General features: G+C 33.9%; 1 protein-coding gene across 1 annotated transcript in view; it reads right to left on the reverse strand.

Moving 5' to 3' along the window:
• Window positions 1-17,897, reverse strand: part of LOC129233256 (probable cytochrome P450 301a1, mitochondrial) — a 96,203-nt gene that overhangs the window by 56,556 nt on the left and 21,750 nt on the right. The window contains exon 2 of the mRNA XM_054867308.1: window positions 2,666-2,907. Coding sequence (XP_054723283.1) covers window positions 2,666-2,885 — 220 coding nt within the window. The 5' untranslated portion in view covers window positions 2,886-2,907. The remainder of the gene's footprint in view (window positions 1-2,665; window positions 2,908-17,897) is intronic.

Here is a 17,897-nt window from a genome sequence, read left to right on the forward strand (position 1 = left end):
AAATAAAATATTTAATTAACATTTAAAAACAATTTTTAAAGAAATATGTAACAGTACTTTAGCCAATTTCCATTCCATCATCTTCAAGCAAATTCTTCACTTGTGACATTTCGTGGTGCAAACTGCAAATCTTTGGACTCAAATTTGAGATAAGAGGATCAGAATTGATTAATAAATTATTAAAAACGTCTCTATTGTTATCTATTCTGGACGTTTTCCTTGAATGCAATTCCCTATACGATCGAAAATACTTATGGTTTGCCTCTTAATTTCGTCTTTGTCGTATTTGTAATCTCAGAACCAAGAGTGTCAATCCATTTTTTCAGAGCCAGGTCGTAATCGGTAAAAGGAATAGAATTTGTCTTTAAAAAAATAAAAAGGTCACGGTTGGTTTTGAAACTCATCTTTCGCCAGCAAGTCTATGGGGTCAAGCACCGATATCCTTCAAGTTTGCTTACCAAAGCGAGCGTACACTATAATTCGTATACACTAGAGTCATCGTTGAATTACATTGTTAAGTACAAAACTTTAGACTGCACAAAAAACGTATTTATAGATCTCCGAATAGCAATAATTGATAAGCGAAATCTTTAGAACATAAACAACTCTAACTAATGCCAAGACCTATTTAGAGAATATCATTAAATGAAGCATGAGCAGACGATAGATTAAAAATTAAAGTTAAATTCATTTTTTATCACAATGTTCTATTTTTTTCGTTTATGGCTGTTTAATAACAGACGATATTTTAAATTATTTTTTAATGACTTTTTACAACTTGGCATACACGAAAAAAATCCGAAGCGTCACTGATTACTTTCGGATATTGGATAGCTTAACTCGGGGATTCTGACGATGATACGTCAGAATAAAAGATGAAATTTTTAGGCATGATAATTCCTTCAGAATTTATTTTGGATAAATCTGGTGAAGTATTAAATGGATATTTAAATTAAAAAGTGTTTACTTTTGTTTGTTAGACAACTTGCTGGACTAAAATCAAAAGTAAATAACTTTTAATGCTCTAAAAAGTAAATAGCTTGCTGTAAGTTCTCCTAATATAGAATGTAATAAAAGAAATTAAATGTTTATTAAAGACAAACGTTTGCTTTTTGAAGAAAAACACTTTTCTTGATGTACATGTATAATATTTTGATCTTTTCAAAATATGCCTGCTCCTTGTTTTCATTTTTACTCATTTTGTGATGTGTTTGTTATTGTGTACATACAATTTATGAGAAGTATTTTTGGGAGATTGTGTCTTTTTCGTCTGCTGTCACTTATAACTCAAAATAGTACCAATTTTTGTAGTCCCCGAAATAAGCAAACGAAACCATGTTTCTTAGCATCTCATATGATTTTGTCCCACAGTCTACAAATGACACAATGAAACTGATTCCTCGAAGTATTTAATTGAAATAGTTTGCAATAAAAAGTAAACAAACTGAAAATTGTAAACATGTTTACTTGACTAAAGTGAAAAAATCAACGTAAATAATACGTTTCGTGCAACGTTCATTTCGTATTCGTTTCGTCGTCCTCGTAGTAAAATATTTACTTATCTTTAATTTTCAATATCTTTTGAATAGGCAAGTTTAGGCAAAAACTGAAACCGGATTATGAAAGCTGAAACTCTCTACAATGCTTGGGATATAATAGATTTGTTAGCGTTTGTTAGCGATTTTCGTAATTCAAAAATACATTCAAAATACTTGGAAAATTATCTCCAAAATTTTCGTATTTTCTAAGAAACGTTTTTGGGTGTTTTTCTTATTTATTACGAGTGCATAAAGCCCAGCACATCACACTATTAAATTTGAACAGTTCTTAAACAAGTTATCTACTATTTACTAAATTGTCTTCTAACGAAGTAGCTAGTTAATTCTTCGAATTCAAGGTATTATCTTCGGGTAATAATGTTAAAAACTAGTAAGATTAGTGGGAATATGTTCTTAGTTTATCAATACAACAGTAAAAATGCGAAACTAAATTGTTTAATTTTCCGCCCAATATCCAAAATCAACATTAGGCTGCCCCACTGTGCGGCGGCGCGGCTGGTCCTGAGCACTGTCCACCGGAATCCGCTTTTTGTTGGGCGGTGGCGTCCATGTCCTACACACGCATGCTCATACACACTCCCCTACGCGCGCACGCCTTTACACACATACACACGCCTACGTGCACACACGTAAGCCTACACACACACACACTATTCACACGTAACCACCCCGGAGGAGGGACATGCTTGGGGGGGGGAGTCGTTTCTAGAAACAATAACTCTAATCAGTAGGGTCTTGTCGCAACTCGTGATTGCGAAAAACATAATTTGAATTCAAAGTTTCGGAATTCAAATTAGAATTAATTGGGGGAAGTAGGTCACAGATCATTTTTTTTAAATTTTTTTTAAAAATATTAAATTTTTTTAAAATGAAGGAGGATAACTTATTCACTGAACCGGCAAAGAATATATATATATATATATATATATATATATATATATATATATATATATATATATATATATATATATATATATATATATATATCACTCAAAATTCACTAATATTTGATATTGAGTCAAAATGCTTTAGAATATTTCCGGGACATTCGGGGGACAAGTAAACCTGGTTGTGTAAAATTAAAAACAATAACCACCAATATTTACCAATGCCGGGCAAGTATCTGTGAATGTTTCCAATGAGTGGGAGGGATTTAGGTCCTGGAATTTCTTGAAAAGGTTTAGCCTTGTTCAAAGCTTCGACGGACACTGCATCCAACAAAACTGTCGATGCGCTTTTGTTGCCACAGATGTTTGATGAATTAAGAGGCAGCAATACAGAATCTAACTTCGGAGTTCTCAATAGAATGTTTGAAGGCACTTTCATCCTTAGGCTGTATTAGAAGCGCCTGTAATTACATACATATTTAGTAAGAATAAGTAAGTAGGCAAAAAGATTCCAAGTCGATCAGTATCTAAATGTAAATCCCGAAAGAGGCTGAAAAGAAGAATATTTTAGAACAAGAAATTCTGTCTAGAACTAAACGAGCCTACTTTCCCATATACTCATACTACTTTCTAGCACCTGATCAATATTCTCAAAAATAGCTAAAATCGCAAATTGTTTCAAAAATATTTTTTAAATATTTTAAGCTGATTTCTAGGAATAAAATATTCTCCACTGACTCTTAAAAAAAAAAAAAGCAGCACCTTTTAAACAAAGCAGCTAATACACTTTTTTGGATTAAAAAAATTCTTTAACAGCTTTCAAAACGAAAAAATAATAATTGAAATTAATAAGCTTATTAAAATAAATACATCATGTCAAAAAAAAAAAAAAAAAAGTTTCTATTTCCCCTGTTGCCAAAAGTAATTTTTTTAATGAATTAATGCAATTACCAAAATAAATGAAAACAATAAAATGTCAAATTAAAGAAATAATTTTCATTGTCAAATAAAAAAAAAATCGTCTGCGTATATCTTTATGTAGAAACATGAATGACTTCGAGTTTATTCGCAACTCCAACTAACTATAGGGGGCACTGCAGTCACTGTCTAATGGCCGACTTAAAAACTAAAACAAATGCATGTGGTAACGAAGAAAATGCTAAAAGTGTTGTGATTTTTGTTCGTATGTATGATATTTTTCGCTTTATTCTTTAAAAATTAATTTTCAATGTCTTGTGGATATTCTGGCCCACGTAGAAAGAAATGAGAATTCAAGAAGCATTACTAAACGTCAAAGATTAATGCAAACTACATAGTTCGTAGTTCTAAGCAGCTATTTCCACGATGTTGAATTCGATATTTATCAATTCTTGATAAAACTAAATAATAATTGTGGCCTGACAAGAATAACAATTAATGCTAGAAAATTCAATATGACATTACAAATTGTTATCGAAAGAAGATGATACTTGCTTGGCTAGCGCTTATTGTTTTCCATTTGTAGCTGATGTATTTCTCTCGAATTCCCGAATCGGTTAATTTAAAAATTTTCTGTTTCGATTTTTCTAATTTCTGAGTTACGATTTAATTGTGTCATGTTATGCAAATCATCAACAAAATTCTCACGGATATATGGTGGTAGTTTTCTTTTCAGTTGATTGACCATTATTTCTTTTCACTTATCGAATTCTGTAATCTTACTACCATTTTATTCCACTCATGATAAATATTAAAAATGGTTTAACTAAAAACGCGAAATCTCGCCAAGGCTACTTTGCTCGCACAATACTAAAACTATAATCCTAAACAAATTTGGCGAAACCTTTCAGCTGAGAATAAAAGGAATAAAGTAAATTCTTTCTCGGTTATTCATTTTGTTCTACGATAATATATTCAAGAAAATATTTTGCATGCTGTCCATTCCAACTAAATGCTGCTGTAAAATATGGTAAGTTTAATTAATTTAAGATTAAAAAAAACCCCATATTCTTACAAATTTATACAAAACAATAAAATTTTTTACCTTGTATAACGTTATCCAAGTTTGTTAATCCAGAATTTTCGCTTTCACCAATTATTAAGGAAATAATGAAAACTAACATTATTTTGAGAAGCTCGAGAATACTACTAAGGGACGAATTAATTTCTGTAGCTGAAAGCAAACTAAGACACATCGATTGCGTTAATAAATACTCAGAACAAACTGCCTGTGTTTACGTCAACAGACACACGTGGAACGCAACATGGCAATGTTTTAGTTTCATTTGCAGTTTTGTAAATCACCGCAAGGTAGCGTATTCGAGCGCTGGAGTTCCGAATTCGCCGGAAACTGAATGCCTAAATTAAAACTTTAGCGTGAAAATAAAAACAAGTCATATCAACAATAATCTCATAGTTAAAACCATAGCTGCGGAGTCGGAGTCAATCTCATTTTGGGATAAAGGAGTTGAAGTCGAATGTTCAAAAATCGGAGTCCGTCATCTGTCCTCCGTGTATAAATTTTTGCCAAAGCTACGAAGTCAGAGTCGAAGTCGGGGAGTCGGAGTCCGATTAATTATCGGGCACAGGAGTTGATTCGGAGTCAGGTGCCCCTAAATTCTCGGAGTCGGAGTCTGGAGTTTGGCGTCGAGATCTGTTTCCAACAAAATTTGTTTGAAGTAAATCCGCCTTCAAGTACGGAATCTACATTGACTTTCAGTTTCCCCCTAGGCGCTAATGTTAAGGGATTTGAACTGTTCAAAATTGAACGGAAAATTAATCAAATCAAAAAGATATTTTATATACAAGTTTTTCATCAAAAGTTTTTTCCTACAAAGTTTGTTTGAAGCAAATTCGCCTCACAGTTCGCAATTGCCTTGAATTTCCCCGTAGGCGCTAATGTTAAGTTTTTTTGAACTGTTCAAAATTGAACAAAAAATAGTTCAAATCAAAAAGTAAAATATGGGAATGAGGTATCCTCGCCGAGATCTTTCGAACAAGAAAAAGTTTGTTCGAATCGGACTATTCATTCAAAAGTTATTAGGGGGAGACAGACCGAAAGATATTTTCCCCCATCTCAAATTCCTTACTTTCCAATTTTTAACTTTTCAATATTTATCTAACTATTTTATTTATTTTTGACTTTTTTTTGTTTTTCGGGATATTTTTAAGATGCATTAAGCCTTCTTTCATGCTTTTTTCTTCTTTCTCTGACTTTTACTGGGAAAGTAGGCTAAAAATGAGACTAATTGAGGTAGTGAGAAGCTAAGGGATGCAAGTGGCAAAATTAAAAATTTGGAGATAACTAGTACAAATGGTAGGTGAACCCCTCCTCTGTCTTGGGGCAAGAGATTGTACTAGTAGCCCTGGTAGGTGCTGCCGTATAGCATGATTTAGAAAAAAATTTCAATGAAAGCCTACATAGGATCTGATTTATAAACATGTTTTACTCGAAACTTAAAATAGTCCACTAGCATTCATTTGCGTCTCATTGCCTCAATTGCACAGTTGAAATTTAGAATTGATAAAACTGCATAATATTTTATGCATAAGAATCAGAAAAATCAAAACAAATACCTGCTGAAGTTTCCATTGACAATCATTTTGTACTAAAGTTCGATGAGATGGTATTGCATGTTTATGTAATTTTAAGTGTATGTCCTGAAAAAGATGAATAAATTTATGTATCAATGCACAATACATAAAAAAAATTTTGTATGGGAATGAGGTGTACTCGTCGAGATCTTTCGAACAAAAAAAAGTTTGTTCGAATCGGACTATTCATTCAAAAGTTATTAGGGGGGGACTGACAGACAGACCGACAGACATTTTCCCCCATCTCAATACCCTACTTTCCAATTTTTAATTTTTCAATATTTATTTAATTATTTTACTTATTTTTTGATTTTTTTTTGTTTTTCGCGATATTTTAAAGGTGCATTAAGCCTTCTTTCATGCTTTTTTCTTCTTTTTCTGACTTTTACTGGGAAAGTAGGCTAAAAAGTAACGATATAAACTGAGTTTTGTAGATGAAAGTGCTTTTACGAAATGGTTATTATTTCATTACTTAAACGTTTACATTTACTACAGAATATTTTCGTAAAAAATGATGAAGCTTTTTTCTGCATTTATAGGCTATTTTTCTGCAATTGCAGGCCATCTCTTTTTACATGAGGGGAAGGGATGGAGTTTTTTAACTTTCGCACTAGAATTCAGGACATGTTACAAGGGGTTAGAACTCAAAACCAATCGCCTCCACTTGAAAAATCTCTGCATTCGCCCTTGTCGACAAGACTGACATAGCCTCTTGGTGACCCTGACCTCAAATAAACAAACTTATGAGGAAAACAGACGTGTAGGTTTCAGAAAGAACTTTAGAATATACTTGGTCCTCTGTACATATTAATATCCAATTTCCTCCTGTTAAATTTTAGACAGAAAGTGAATCTTGAGTTCTAGCAAATTCAGTGTTTCTTATTTTTCTATTATGCATTATTTTTGGCAATTTTTTCTCTAAGACAATCCCTTAAACCGAGTGTCCGTTAATCAGAGCCAGATACATGGAGGTTCTTATTCAAAGAGACTGGGGCCAGGAAAAATGCCCCTCAAATAGAAATTTACTTACAGGAGGTACTACCATATCAAAACTGTTTTTTTTCAAAGTTTTTGATATTTCTTAACTTTGCTCCTCATCCAAACTGATTTTTCAGTTTCTCTTTTATTTAAACATATTAATTCCTTTGCAACTGGTTCAAAACTTTCGCTTAATAGGTCACATATATTTTATGTTATATAATGCTACAGAATTTTCTCAACTTATGTATTTTTTTCCAAACAATAAATTCTTAACAACAAAGGTTTTCGATGTGGACTCAAGATATGAAAAATAGATAATCTACAAGAAGACTATATTTTTTCCCAACAAAAAATAACGAAACATATTTTGTAAAATAAGTAATGAAAGACTCATAAATTAGTATTAAGAAAAAGAATATCTAATTTTGATCATGTTGTACGTAAAGTACTTTTTCAGTTCTCAAATTCACTTAGCACACGAAAAAAGTTTTTAATTTTTCATTAAATTTCATATTAAACTTTTTTGATTTTTATTGTATATGGTTATTTCAGTTTCGTTAGTTTTCCGATGCTGTTAAATTTAATCTTCTAGTCTAAGATCGAATAGCAAGTTTCTTCCCCTATCTATTTTTTAAGCAAAACAAAAATTTTCTTATTATAAGAGGAGTATGCTTTTGGGATCCTGTATCCGCCATCTTGAATTTTAGGTGCGTTTCTTCAGTTTTCTTTTCACATGGGTGCCCATCCCCCAAGAGCAAGGGAGCACCCGTAAAATATCATAACCCCCGCCCAGAGCGAGATCCCTCCCCCACGAAAAAAAAGAGAAAAATACCGCTCAAAACAACTTCCGCTAAAAAATTCAAAGGCGCAGTCTGCGCCATGGCCCCTTCTAGGTGGGCACGGGCACCCTGTTATCTATATCCCAAAAACTATTTACTTGCGAATAAGATCATTCTTTTATAAATTAAAGAGCATAAAATTATTTTTAAAAATATGTTTTTATTTTTTATTGTAGCTGTTGGAGTTGCGGAAACCTTTTATTTCAAAGTCTGGTAATTTCGAACCAGAGTCCCGAGCTAAGAAGAAAAGTGATTTGTATGCATTTCGCTGAGTCAAATCGTCGCTAATATGGAAGGAAAACTAAAAAAAAAAAAAAAACACCCCCCACCTAAAATTCTAGACAGTAAGTACCCTATTCTTCCGTTCTTGCCATATTTTGATCCGCAACCTGACAGAAACATATTTTTCCACTAATAAAGATGTATGAAAATCGTTCGAAAAAAATGGGGACGAAATTTGCAGTGAGATCATGTACTATTAATGAGTCAATTAAATGAAAAGTAAGAATCCAACGTTTCTTTAGAGGTTAGGGTTTAAGCTTAGAAAGTGCAAGCAAAAGATTCCGCTTTTATTTTTTCCAGTTTTTTTAATTACTTGATGAAGATAATCTTTTTTCAATTGAGGCAGTAGGAAACAAAGGGATGTAAGTGGATATTTTCAAGTTTTGATTAAAATGCGTATAAAGATTACGTCCTAGGTATAGTACAGTAAAATTAGGCCAAAAAATGGCCAAACCCAAACATCCAAAAAAAAAAAAAAAGTGAAACCTGTTGCAAATTACTTCTTACCCTTCCAGCAAGAAGGGGTAAAAAGTCCCAGCACTTTGCGCGTCGGGTTTTGGGGGGAAGGGGGGGGGAGACGAAATAATCCTCTATTTAAATAATTTTTATTACTTAAAAAAAATTCTGAAACCTCGCAGAAACCACTCTATAATAGTAAAACAATAAACTCTCACATAAAAAAATTCTAATTAACAGGGGTGCACAGGCGGGGGGGGGAATGGGGGGGGGTGTCCACGGAGCAGCTTTGCGTCATTGGAATTTTTAAGGCAGTTTTTTCAAGGGGTATTTCTTTCCTTATTGAGGACTTTTATTCTGGATGAGTACTCCGTCACTCTTAAGGGGTGCGCCATCGCTTTGAGGGGGGGGGACCCTGAATTTACATTCCAAAATCACAGTGAGTGCACATTTGCAGTGAAGTTCACGAAAAAATTTAACTGATTTAAACTTTTACGAAAGGCCTCACAATGATATGGTAATGTCAGAATGATAATTCTAAAAGATCTAAGCGAGCTCAGCAACCAAATTATTTGTGACTGGAGTTATTAAACTGTTTAGAGCGCTGGAAAACAAAATTCCTGTGCAGCATAAAAAAGTCCAAATTGACCAAAGTTTCCCTACTTCTTCTTGATTAACTTACTTCAACTTTTCTACAATCTTTTGCCATCATCGTAAGGGTGGGACAAACCGGAACTGCCAATAGTGAGACGGGCAGCATTTAAGCATACGGTACTCGAATTTGGACATGTGAATAACACGAGCTCTTCATTGGTCGAATTGTCTGTCAATCAATCGCCTTTCGCTGGGAGTGAACTGAGAACGTTAAGTCCGAATGTAAACATCATGTTATAAGCGGTTTATTTTTCATTTTTGAGGAATAAATTGTTTTGTTGAGAAATAAATTGTTTTGCTATCTTTTTATGTTTCTCGAAAGCATAGTGACTGCAATTTTGTTCTGATTTTAAAAAGAAGGTTATGTTTGAGTGGTAAATATTTTGTTGTTTACTTGTGGATTTCTATTGCTTGCGATTCGAGTATGCGTCTTCATCACCTTTTTCTTTAATGAATTTTATGCATAAGTGGCGTTTTGTTTTACGCATGGATTGGATCATTTAGAATATTCATTTTTATCTTATTGTTCAATCATTGCTAAGATGAAGTTTGCTAGAAAATAATCTTATTACAATTGATTTCTAACGTTACTATGAATCGATATACTAACTGAAACTCGAGTGATGCAATAAATAGAAGCAAACTTAAAACAGACATTAAAAAGACGATGATTTAAAGGCCTGCAAAGATGAATTCTCATAACTCTCGGTTTTAAACAATAAAACTAAATTAAAATAAAAAAATGAGTGTTTGCAAAAATTTATTTAAAAATTACTAAATTTGAGCAATTAAATTCATTTAAAAAATAGGACAAACTACAAAATACTAATTGGTGCTGGCAGGGGATGCAAAAGAATGCACTTGCAGCCCCTGGCTTTTGATAAAAAAAACATTCAAAACAAATTTTACATTTTCAATGATATTTTTTATTAAAAATTATTATATAAATTTAATGAATAAAATTAAAAACATTTTGAACAAAAAAAGAATTACATAGTACATCACAGTGCCGGCAAAAGATTACAAGAAGGTGCTCTTTTACCCCTTGGCTTTTAAATTAATAAAATTAATTTAAAAATTCACCTTAGATTAATACTTCTTAATATATTATTTAAAATATTTGAATGATTACTGACATCAAATAAGCAAAGTACAAAATTTAAAAAATACTTTCAAGAATTCACCTCGCCAAATGCTATAAAATCGTAAGTCTGGCTTAAAAAAACTCGTTGGCAAATGGAAAAATCTGAAATTTCCTCTAGAAACAAAAATGTACTTTAAATGAAATAAAAATATTGATTAAACTTCATTGAATCATATCTTTGACAAACATTTTCAAAATTTGACGAAGTTTTGAAATTTGTTTAATTTACTGGCTAACAATTGAAATTCATAGCGACATTTTCATAATCACGAATTGTAATGAAATCCTATTCGTTGGGTTTCTTGTTTCAACGAATAGCTACTGTCTGCCGGAATCAACTATTTTTTTAATATCCAACTGTCTTGACTATAAACTATCTTTTTTAGACAGAAACATCATTCAGCTCACAAAAAACCTCCTGTGCATTGGCGTGGAGCTGTGTGTTCCGCAGTTTTTGATTGTGTCTGTGTGTGCCAATGAGTGTTTGTGCTTGCGTAATGTACACTGCGAAACGAATAATAGAAAAAAGCTTCTTCACCGGGGATGAAGTGTTAGTCTGCGTGTTTGTAAACATCATTGTGTGGTAGTAGGGGCTTGTGTGTATTCGCATTTTGTATTCGCGGGGGCAGCTACAGGCGAGGCCATAGGGCATACCCCCCCCCCCCAATTGACCACAATACTATCCATCCCTTGTGTTGAAATATTTTATGAATAAAGTGTAAACAATTACAATAACTGATTCAATTCATGAATTATCTTGAGTTGTAAAGGTTGAAACCTTTTTTTTAATTCTTCATAAAATTCATTCGTAAAGTTATTTGTTGCCTTATTGCTAGCTGATTTGGTGCTTTTTATTGACACCTAAGCAGTTTCAAAAATCTTCTGTGGTCAAAACTATAAAAAATTTTCAGCATCATCCTCCACCCCCCCCCCAAAAAAAAGGTTGTTAGTAGCCGCCCTTGGGTATGTGTTTTCTGAAATCCTGTGATTTGACACAAATGAACCCGTTTTTTAAAGTAAATTCTGGTTTAGTTAAGCTTTGAAAAAATCATTTTAACACCAATGGCAAAATTTGTACTATTAAATCCTGGAATACATCACTCTGTATTTTAATTAATCAAAACTTACTTTGAATGAAATATATATATATATATATATATATATATATATATATATAAATTAGACCTAAATAATTGTCTTTTAATCATTTATTAACACTACAAATCTATAGAAAACATAGCTGTACAATTTAATTTAAAAGTTCATAACATGTTTAAAAAAATCTTTGAAAAAAATCAAGGCATTTAAAGTTAAATTAAGTATTTTTAAAAAAGGACCAAGGAAGAAAAAAATACTTTCCAGCAAACGAACTTTGGACCTCATGGGCATGAATTTCTCGTGTTCCATTTAGTATTTGTTTTCTTTCCAAATTCTTGGACTCGAGTATCTATGTCCACCGTGAATGTGACGTTGCTTCTTATTAAGATCTTTTCATCATTTTCTTCAATAATATTGTGAAACTTAGCAGGTAGATGTTTGCTTTTTATTTTCATGGAGAACGAGAGCGAATCCATATCAGCCATCTCAGAACAACATGGCGCGCGTTTCAGCGGCGGCGGCGCGAAAGGCATTTGATTGACAGACGATTCGACCAATGAAGAGCGCGTGTTATTCACATGTCCAAACTCGAGTACCGTATGCTTAAATGCAGACGGGCAATGCTGCAATTCTGCACCCTCTAAGTCGGTGGGGATTCTCATTTGCAAACACCAAGGTACCTCTCTTTTACGCAGCTGGTTATGTGAATTATGCTAAATATGCGGACATATACTTGCAACCAGGGCTGCGGAGTCGGAAGGAAAATGGCCGACTCCGACCCCGACTCCGACTCCTGGATTTTGAAGCGCCCGACTCCGACTCCAACTCCGACTCCGGATGTTTTTGATTTTTTTAATTGTATTTTTTCAACTCCCTCTCTCCCTTCAGGGGAAGGGGGAAAACCTCTAAACAGAGATTGAAATATTGATTCCTTTTCATGAAAATTTCGCATTTTGTTTATTGTAAACCCAAGACGCATACAACGTTAGAAATTCAATTTAAAAATCAAATTTTCCAGCAGTTACGAGTTAAGAAGTGAGATGACTTAAAAATCCCTTTTAAAAAATTTGAAAAGGATTATCTGCAATTTGCCCCCCTTTAATGTTTAACAAATAGATATTGATCAAATCGTGTGCTTTCAATTTTTGAAAGCTGTAACTTGAGAGAAAAAAAGCTTTTTTTTTCTAAATCCAAGTTCTTGAGAGGGGGTGGTTTTCCCTGGGTGACACCCATCAGGTAGATGACACCCAAAGTTAATTTCAGAGTTTATAAATACTTTAATTATGAAAATTTTCGCGAATGTATTTTAAATTATATTTCATCAATCAAATTTCAACGAAAATAGGGCACATATACATCAGGAGCTAATTTTACACAAAATGCGGCCGGTATACAAATTTATACGAATGGCTTTTACTATACCTATATTTCTTCTTCGCTAAATTTTTAATTTAAATTTTATTGTCTGCTTTAGAATTAACCTTAATATTAAGATTTTAAGATTAGCTGCAATCATTGAGTGTTGCAATCAAGAAATCATTTACACTTATTTTGTTCTATACTTTTTAGTGAGAACCATGCTTATAGAAATAGTCTTAATAAAGAAAAAAAACATTAGATTATTTTTCATCGGATCTTTTGGATTCGTGCTTTCGCGCCAGAACGTTTTTGAATTTGTCGATCACCCTTAAACGTTTCAACCTTAGCTACGGGCCTCGACTTATTAATTTGTTACGTTTCTTTCGCTATTTTACAACTGAGATCGAACAAAACACTATATTTCTATTTTTATTTGAAAGTGATTACTTGAAAATGTTAGGCAACAAAACCGTTTGCTGACAGTCGCTATTAGTTAAGTTAAAAAGCAAGCAAACTAGAGGACGGCTACAGTAAGTTCGGTAAGCATTCAGGCTAGCTGATTGCCATAATGGCAGTTATTTTCTCATTAGTATCTTTTTATACATGTAATTGAACCAATTGGTAGTCAGTTTTTAAAAAATGCAAGGAGAGTCAGTGAAAAGGAAAGAAAAAAAGAAACCCGGAGTCGGAGTCGGAGTCGGCAAGTTTTCTAACAACTCCGACTCCGACTCCTTTACCCCAAAATCAGTCCGACTCCGACTCTTCGACTCCGACTCCGACTCCACAGCCCTGCTTGCAACTCTATCTGAAACTTTTGAGTACATTATGCGATAAAAAAAATTTGATCACATCAAACATCAGCTATCCATCGATCTAACGCAGTGACAAATTCAGGTGGTCTAGAACCTGTAGTGATTCAACGATAGAACAAGTCTTGATGAGAGCAATGAGCAATACATCAATAGAATGCTAAATATTTACACCTTTTTGTCTCTCAGTTTGGAAATCTCAATCCGTTTCTAAAGCCCCAGAAGTTTCTTCCCTCTCAAGTTGGTATGGGTATTGCTCGCTGATAATAAGGTGAGTTGCGATAAGACCTTTAACGTTTGGGTAGTAACATCAAATCATATTGAAGGCAAACAATTTTGAGGCATTTCTTTGTAAAGGAGGTAAGCAGTTATGTCTTTAGCTTCTGTTACGTGAGTAGTTACTATCTGTAAAGATGTGTAAGCCCAAACCATCTTTTACACCGAATGGTATGAACAGTAAAGATGGAATAACAAATTGCTAAAAACTTCTGGTACGAGTTATGCGCTGATCCTCCATCAGTATTCGATGAATCTGGTTTCAGAAGGAAAGAAATCCTGTATCGTTAAAGTACTATTATCTGAAGCAAAAGGTTCATCCAAAATCACAGAACGAACAGCTGGTGTCATATATGAGGCAGTGAGAAGCAAAGGGATGTAAGTGGACATTTTCAAGTTTTGAATAAAACGCGTTTAAAGATAAGATCCTTGGTAGACTTCAGTGGCGGATGGGGCCGGCGGGCAGCCGGGCAAATGCCCGGTGGGCCGCCTCGGTTTGGGCCGCATTAAATCTTTCAATTGAATAGTACAAAAAAAAAAAAAAAGCTTTTTTTTTTTTTTTTTCATTTTTTCTTCCTTAAAAAAACTAGTGAAAAAAATCTGTCGCCTAGAAAATGCGAAATCAAACCACTTTGCGACATTGGAAAATCTAAAATAGGTTCACTCATTTTTGTAAACGGATTTCAAATCTTTGTAAAACTCTTAGGAAGACCCTTGCCTTCTTTTTTTAAAAAAAACCGTCGACTCGTACATGACGAAAGCCTTCTTTTTCTTCCCTTGTGGACCGGCCCACCACGCACTCGGCAATTGATTAGCACCCCACCTCATTAGCCCTTTCATTGATGATAGTCGATAACCATTTCACGGCCATCTGTGTACAGGGGACAGGGACCAGTACAGGAACACTACTTGGGACGGGACGGCAAAAGCAGTTTGCGGAACGGAAACAGCTGTTTTTCATTCGAAGATGCAAAGAGAGAGGAATTTTTCCCGAGAGTGAAGCCGAAGGCTGAAGGGTCGGGATTGTTTCCTGGAATTCTTTTCAGTAATTTTTGCTTTAGGGTAACTGAGGATTATACCACACCTACCACTTCCTTTTTTGTGGCTTTATGTATAAAAGGGATTCGCGCGTTGAAACTTGTAGGCACTGGCAATCTATTTATTTTTTCTCCAGCTTCGAGGCAACAGGACTGAAGAATGATGGAGTCTTTGTAACACGTTTTAGCTGTAATTAAAAATCCTTTTAAAGTTATAATGAAATTGAAATTCATTTTGATGATTCAAACAAAGGATTTTGAAGAGCAAGTTTGGTTCGTAAAAAAATTTACTTATTTCTAAAACTTTTACTTTAGTTATCCATTACCGCTTTTAATTTGTAAAAATGTTTTGGAGACTTTTGTTATTTATACTATCATTTCCAGGGCCGGATTTACATTTTAGTTGAAAGCTATTGCTTATAACGAAAAGTTGTGTGAGTTGTCGTTCCTAAAAAAAAGTGGAAATACTTGAAAATTGAAAAAAATCAATTTCATTTTTAAATGCTTGAAATGATGCAAAAATATGGCTACAAGCCTTGAATTTTGAAATTTCTAACAAATTGGAGTTGATAAGGGGGAGGAGTGCCAAAATATGTTAAATTCAGTGTGTGCTTCAATGTATGTTCGTCAAAGTATGCTTCAATTTTATTTCTTACTAAGAGTATAAATTATGAATTGTTCAAATGGGCAGTATGTTACTCTCTTGCTACCTATTTTCTAAGTGTGTACCCTATTTCTTTTAAAGCAATTTGTAGATGGGTTGCAGGGGTGATTAAAAACTAGCTGTATCGAAAGTCCATGAGCGCAAGTAACAATGCATTATCCTTTATCCTCCCTCGCTCTTTCTCTCTGTCGAGTGCCTCATCGATGTGTCGACCCCTAAAAAAATTTTACTGTGTATTATCTCAACTTGCAAGAGTACATAATTTGAAAAAGTTTTGTTTGCCTACTTTTCCCCCGAATATTTTTGATTCCAATCTTCCTTTATATGGCTTCAAACTGCAGAATTTTACTATATATTTTTTTTTCCAAAATTCCCTCTGGGGGAACCCCCAGAACCCCTAAATTGGGAGCCCTGCATCATTCTCTCGATGCTATTCCCCTTCTTAAGGGAAATCCAAAAAAGCAGGCAAACACACATTAAAAAAACACACACAAAAAAAGAAAGAAAAAAAAAGAAAGGAAGGAAGAAAGAAAATAATGCATAACTTTATGTGTCTCAGGGGAAAAGACAAATATAGCGCAAAAAAAGTAATAATAGTCATTATTAAAAAAAAAAACACTTTAGCATTTCCTCTTTCGCCACCGACAAAGTGGTCCGGATTACAAAAAGAGCCCCATACCTGAAATAACTTAAGGCCCCGTTAAGTCTAAATCCGACCCTGATCATAAATGTTTTAGAAATAGTAACAAAACTGGCTTTATATGCTAGTCTATGTAATTATTCTTCATTCCTTTTTTAATATGGGATCTTCCAAACCACTCCTCTTGTTAATATTACCAAAGATCGTCTACAAACTGCGTTTAAAAAAAAAAAACTTGTAAAAGTTTCCCATAGGAGGGTGCCCCCACCTCTCTTTTCGCCAGCATCGTTCAAGATTGGCCGATTTTGATAAATAAGGTGTCATTCGTTTCGTAATTAAGACCCGGGTAGGCTATATTTTTGCAGACTTCAGCAATAGGAAAATTTGATTTAGCCTTATACATCCTGATTTTAACCAATTTCATTCCTTTCTCTTTTTAGCACGGGTTTTAAATAAATATAACACAAACTGTAACCATTCTACAGAAAAAACATCATTTGGTAAAGAACAATTTAGGTGTTATGATTATTACTATATTCTTATTAAGTAAGAGCAATCTTTCATAATCTAAGTTGTCTACAAGTTTTATGTAGTAACGCTAATTTAATTTATCTTTCATGTGTTTCAAACTAAGATGCTTGCTTGCAGGTATATAGTGCTAAAGCTATTGTATTATTCGTTTTTACCCGACTACGGCAAAGTCAAAAGAAAGGGTTATGATTTTAGCAGTCTATGTATGTTTGTATTTACGGTTGTTTCACCGCAGCGCCAAAACTATTCATCTTATTTTGATAAATAAGGTGTCATTCGTTTTTAAATTGTAACCCGGCTAACATGGGCTACATTTGACACTTACAGTCCTGAATCTTTTAAAAATATCTTCGAACGATACGAAAATCAACCACGAAAGTTGGATGACTACACTAAAAAAAGGCAGAAGTTACTGGCTATTTCAGTGGAACGTTTCGGGATTTCGCAGGTTTTCATCCACTTCCTGAGAAAATCGAGGATATTTGTCAAACAGTTTCCTGAATTGCCAAAACCTACACGAATGCCGACTTTTCACTGCTGTGAAGAATATTTTTTCGCTACCAGTTTAAAGACTGACTGAGCTTGTTTATTAAGTGTGTCGGCTTTACCACGATTACTTTCTGTCTAGACTGACTAATGTATCGGTAAGAGCGAATTAGTCAAGGATCGCTTCAGCTTTGCTAGGAGTATGCTTTGTTCTCTTACTTGCAGTTCTGTCGTGTCTGCTTTAATGCTTCTGGAGCTCTGTTGGTGGAACGGCGAGGTTCTAATTAATTATTTAAAACCCACCTACCACATTCTTCTCGAAGGTTCCCGAGACATGGCTGGCTTTAACAGAGGAGATTTTCCAATTCTTTAAAAAGTTTCAAGAACCGTTTCAGAAAGGTTACGGACTTTTGGCGGAACATTTTTCTGTTTTTCATCCGGCTACGGCGAAGCCAAAAGTAAGGGTTATAATTTCAGCAGTCTATGTATGTTTTTGTATTTACGTATTATCCACCATAGTGCCTAAACTATTCATCCGATTTTGATAAATAAGGTGTCAATCGATTCCCTATTATAGCCCGAGTAACATAGGCTATATTTTAACCGACTTCAAATGTAGCAT

This window comes from Uloborus diversus, unplaced genomic scaffold, assembly GCF_026930045.1.
Source record: "Uloborus diversus isolate 005 unplaced genomic scaffold, Udiv.v.3.1 scaffold_292, whole genome shotgun sequence".
In the NCBI taxonomy this organism is placed as follows: domain Eukaryota; kingdom Metazoa; phylum Arthropoda; class Arachnida; order Araneae; family Uloboridae; genus Uloborus; species Uloborus diversus.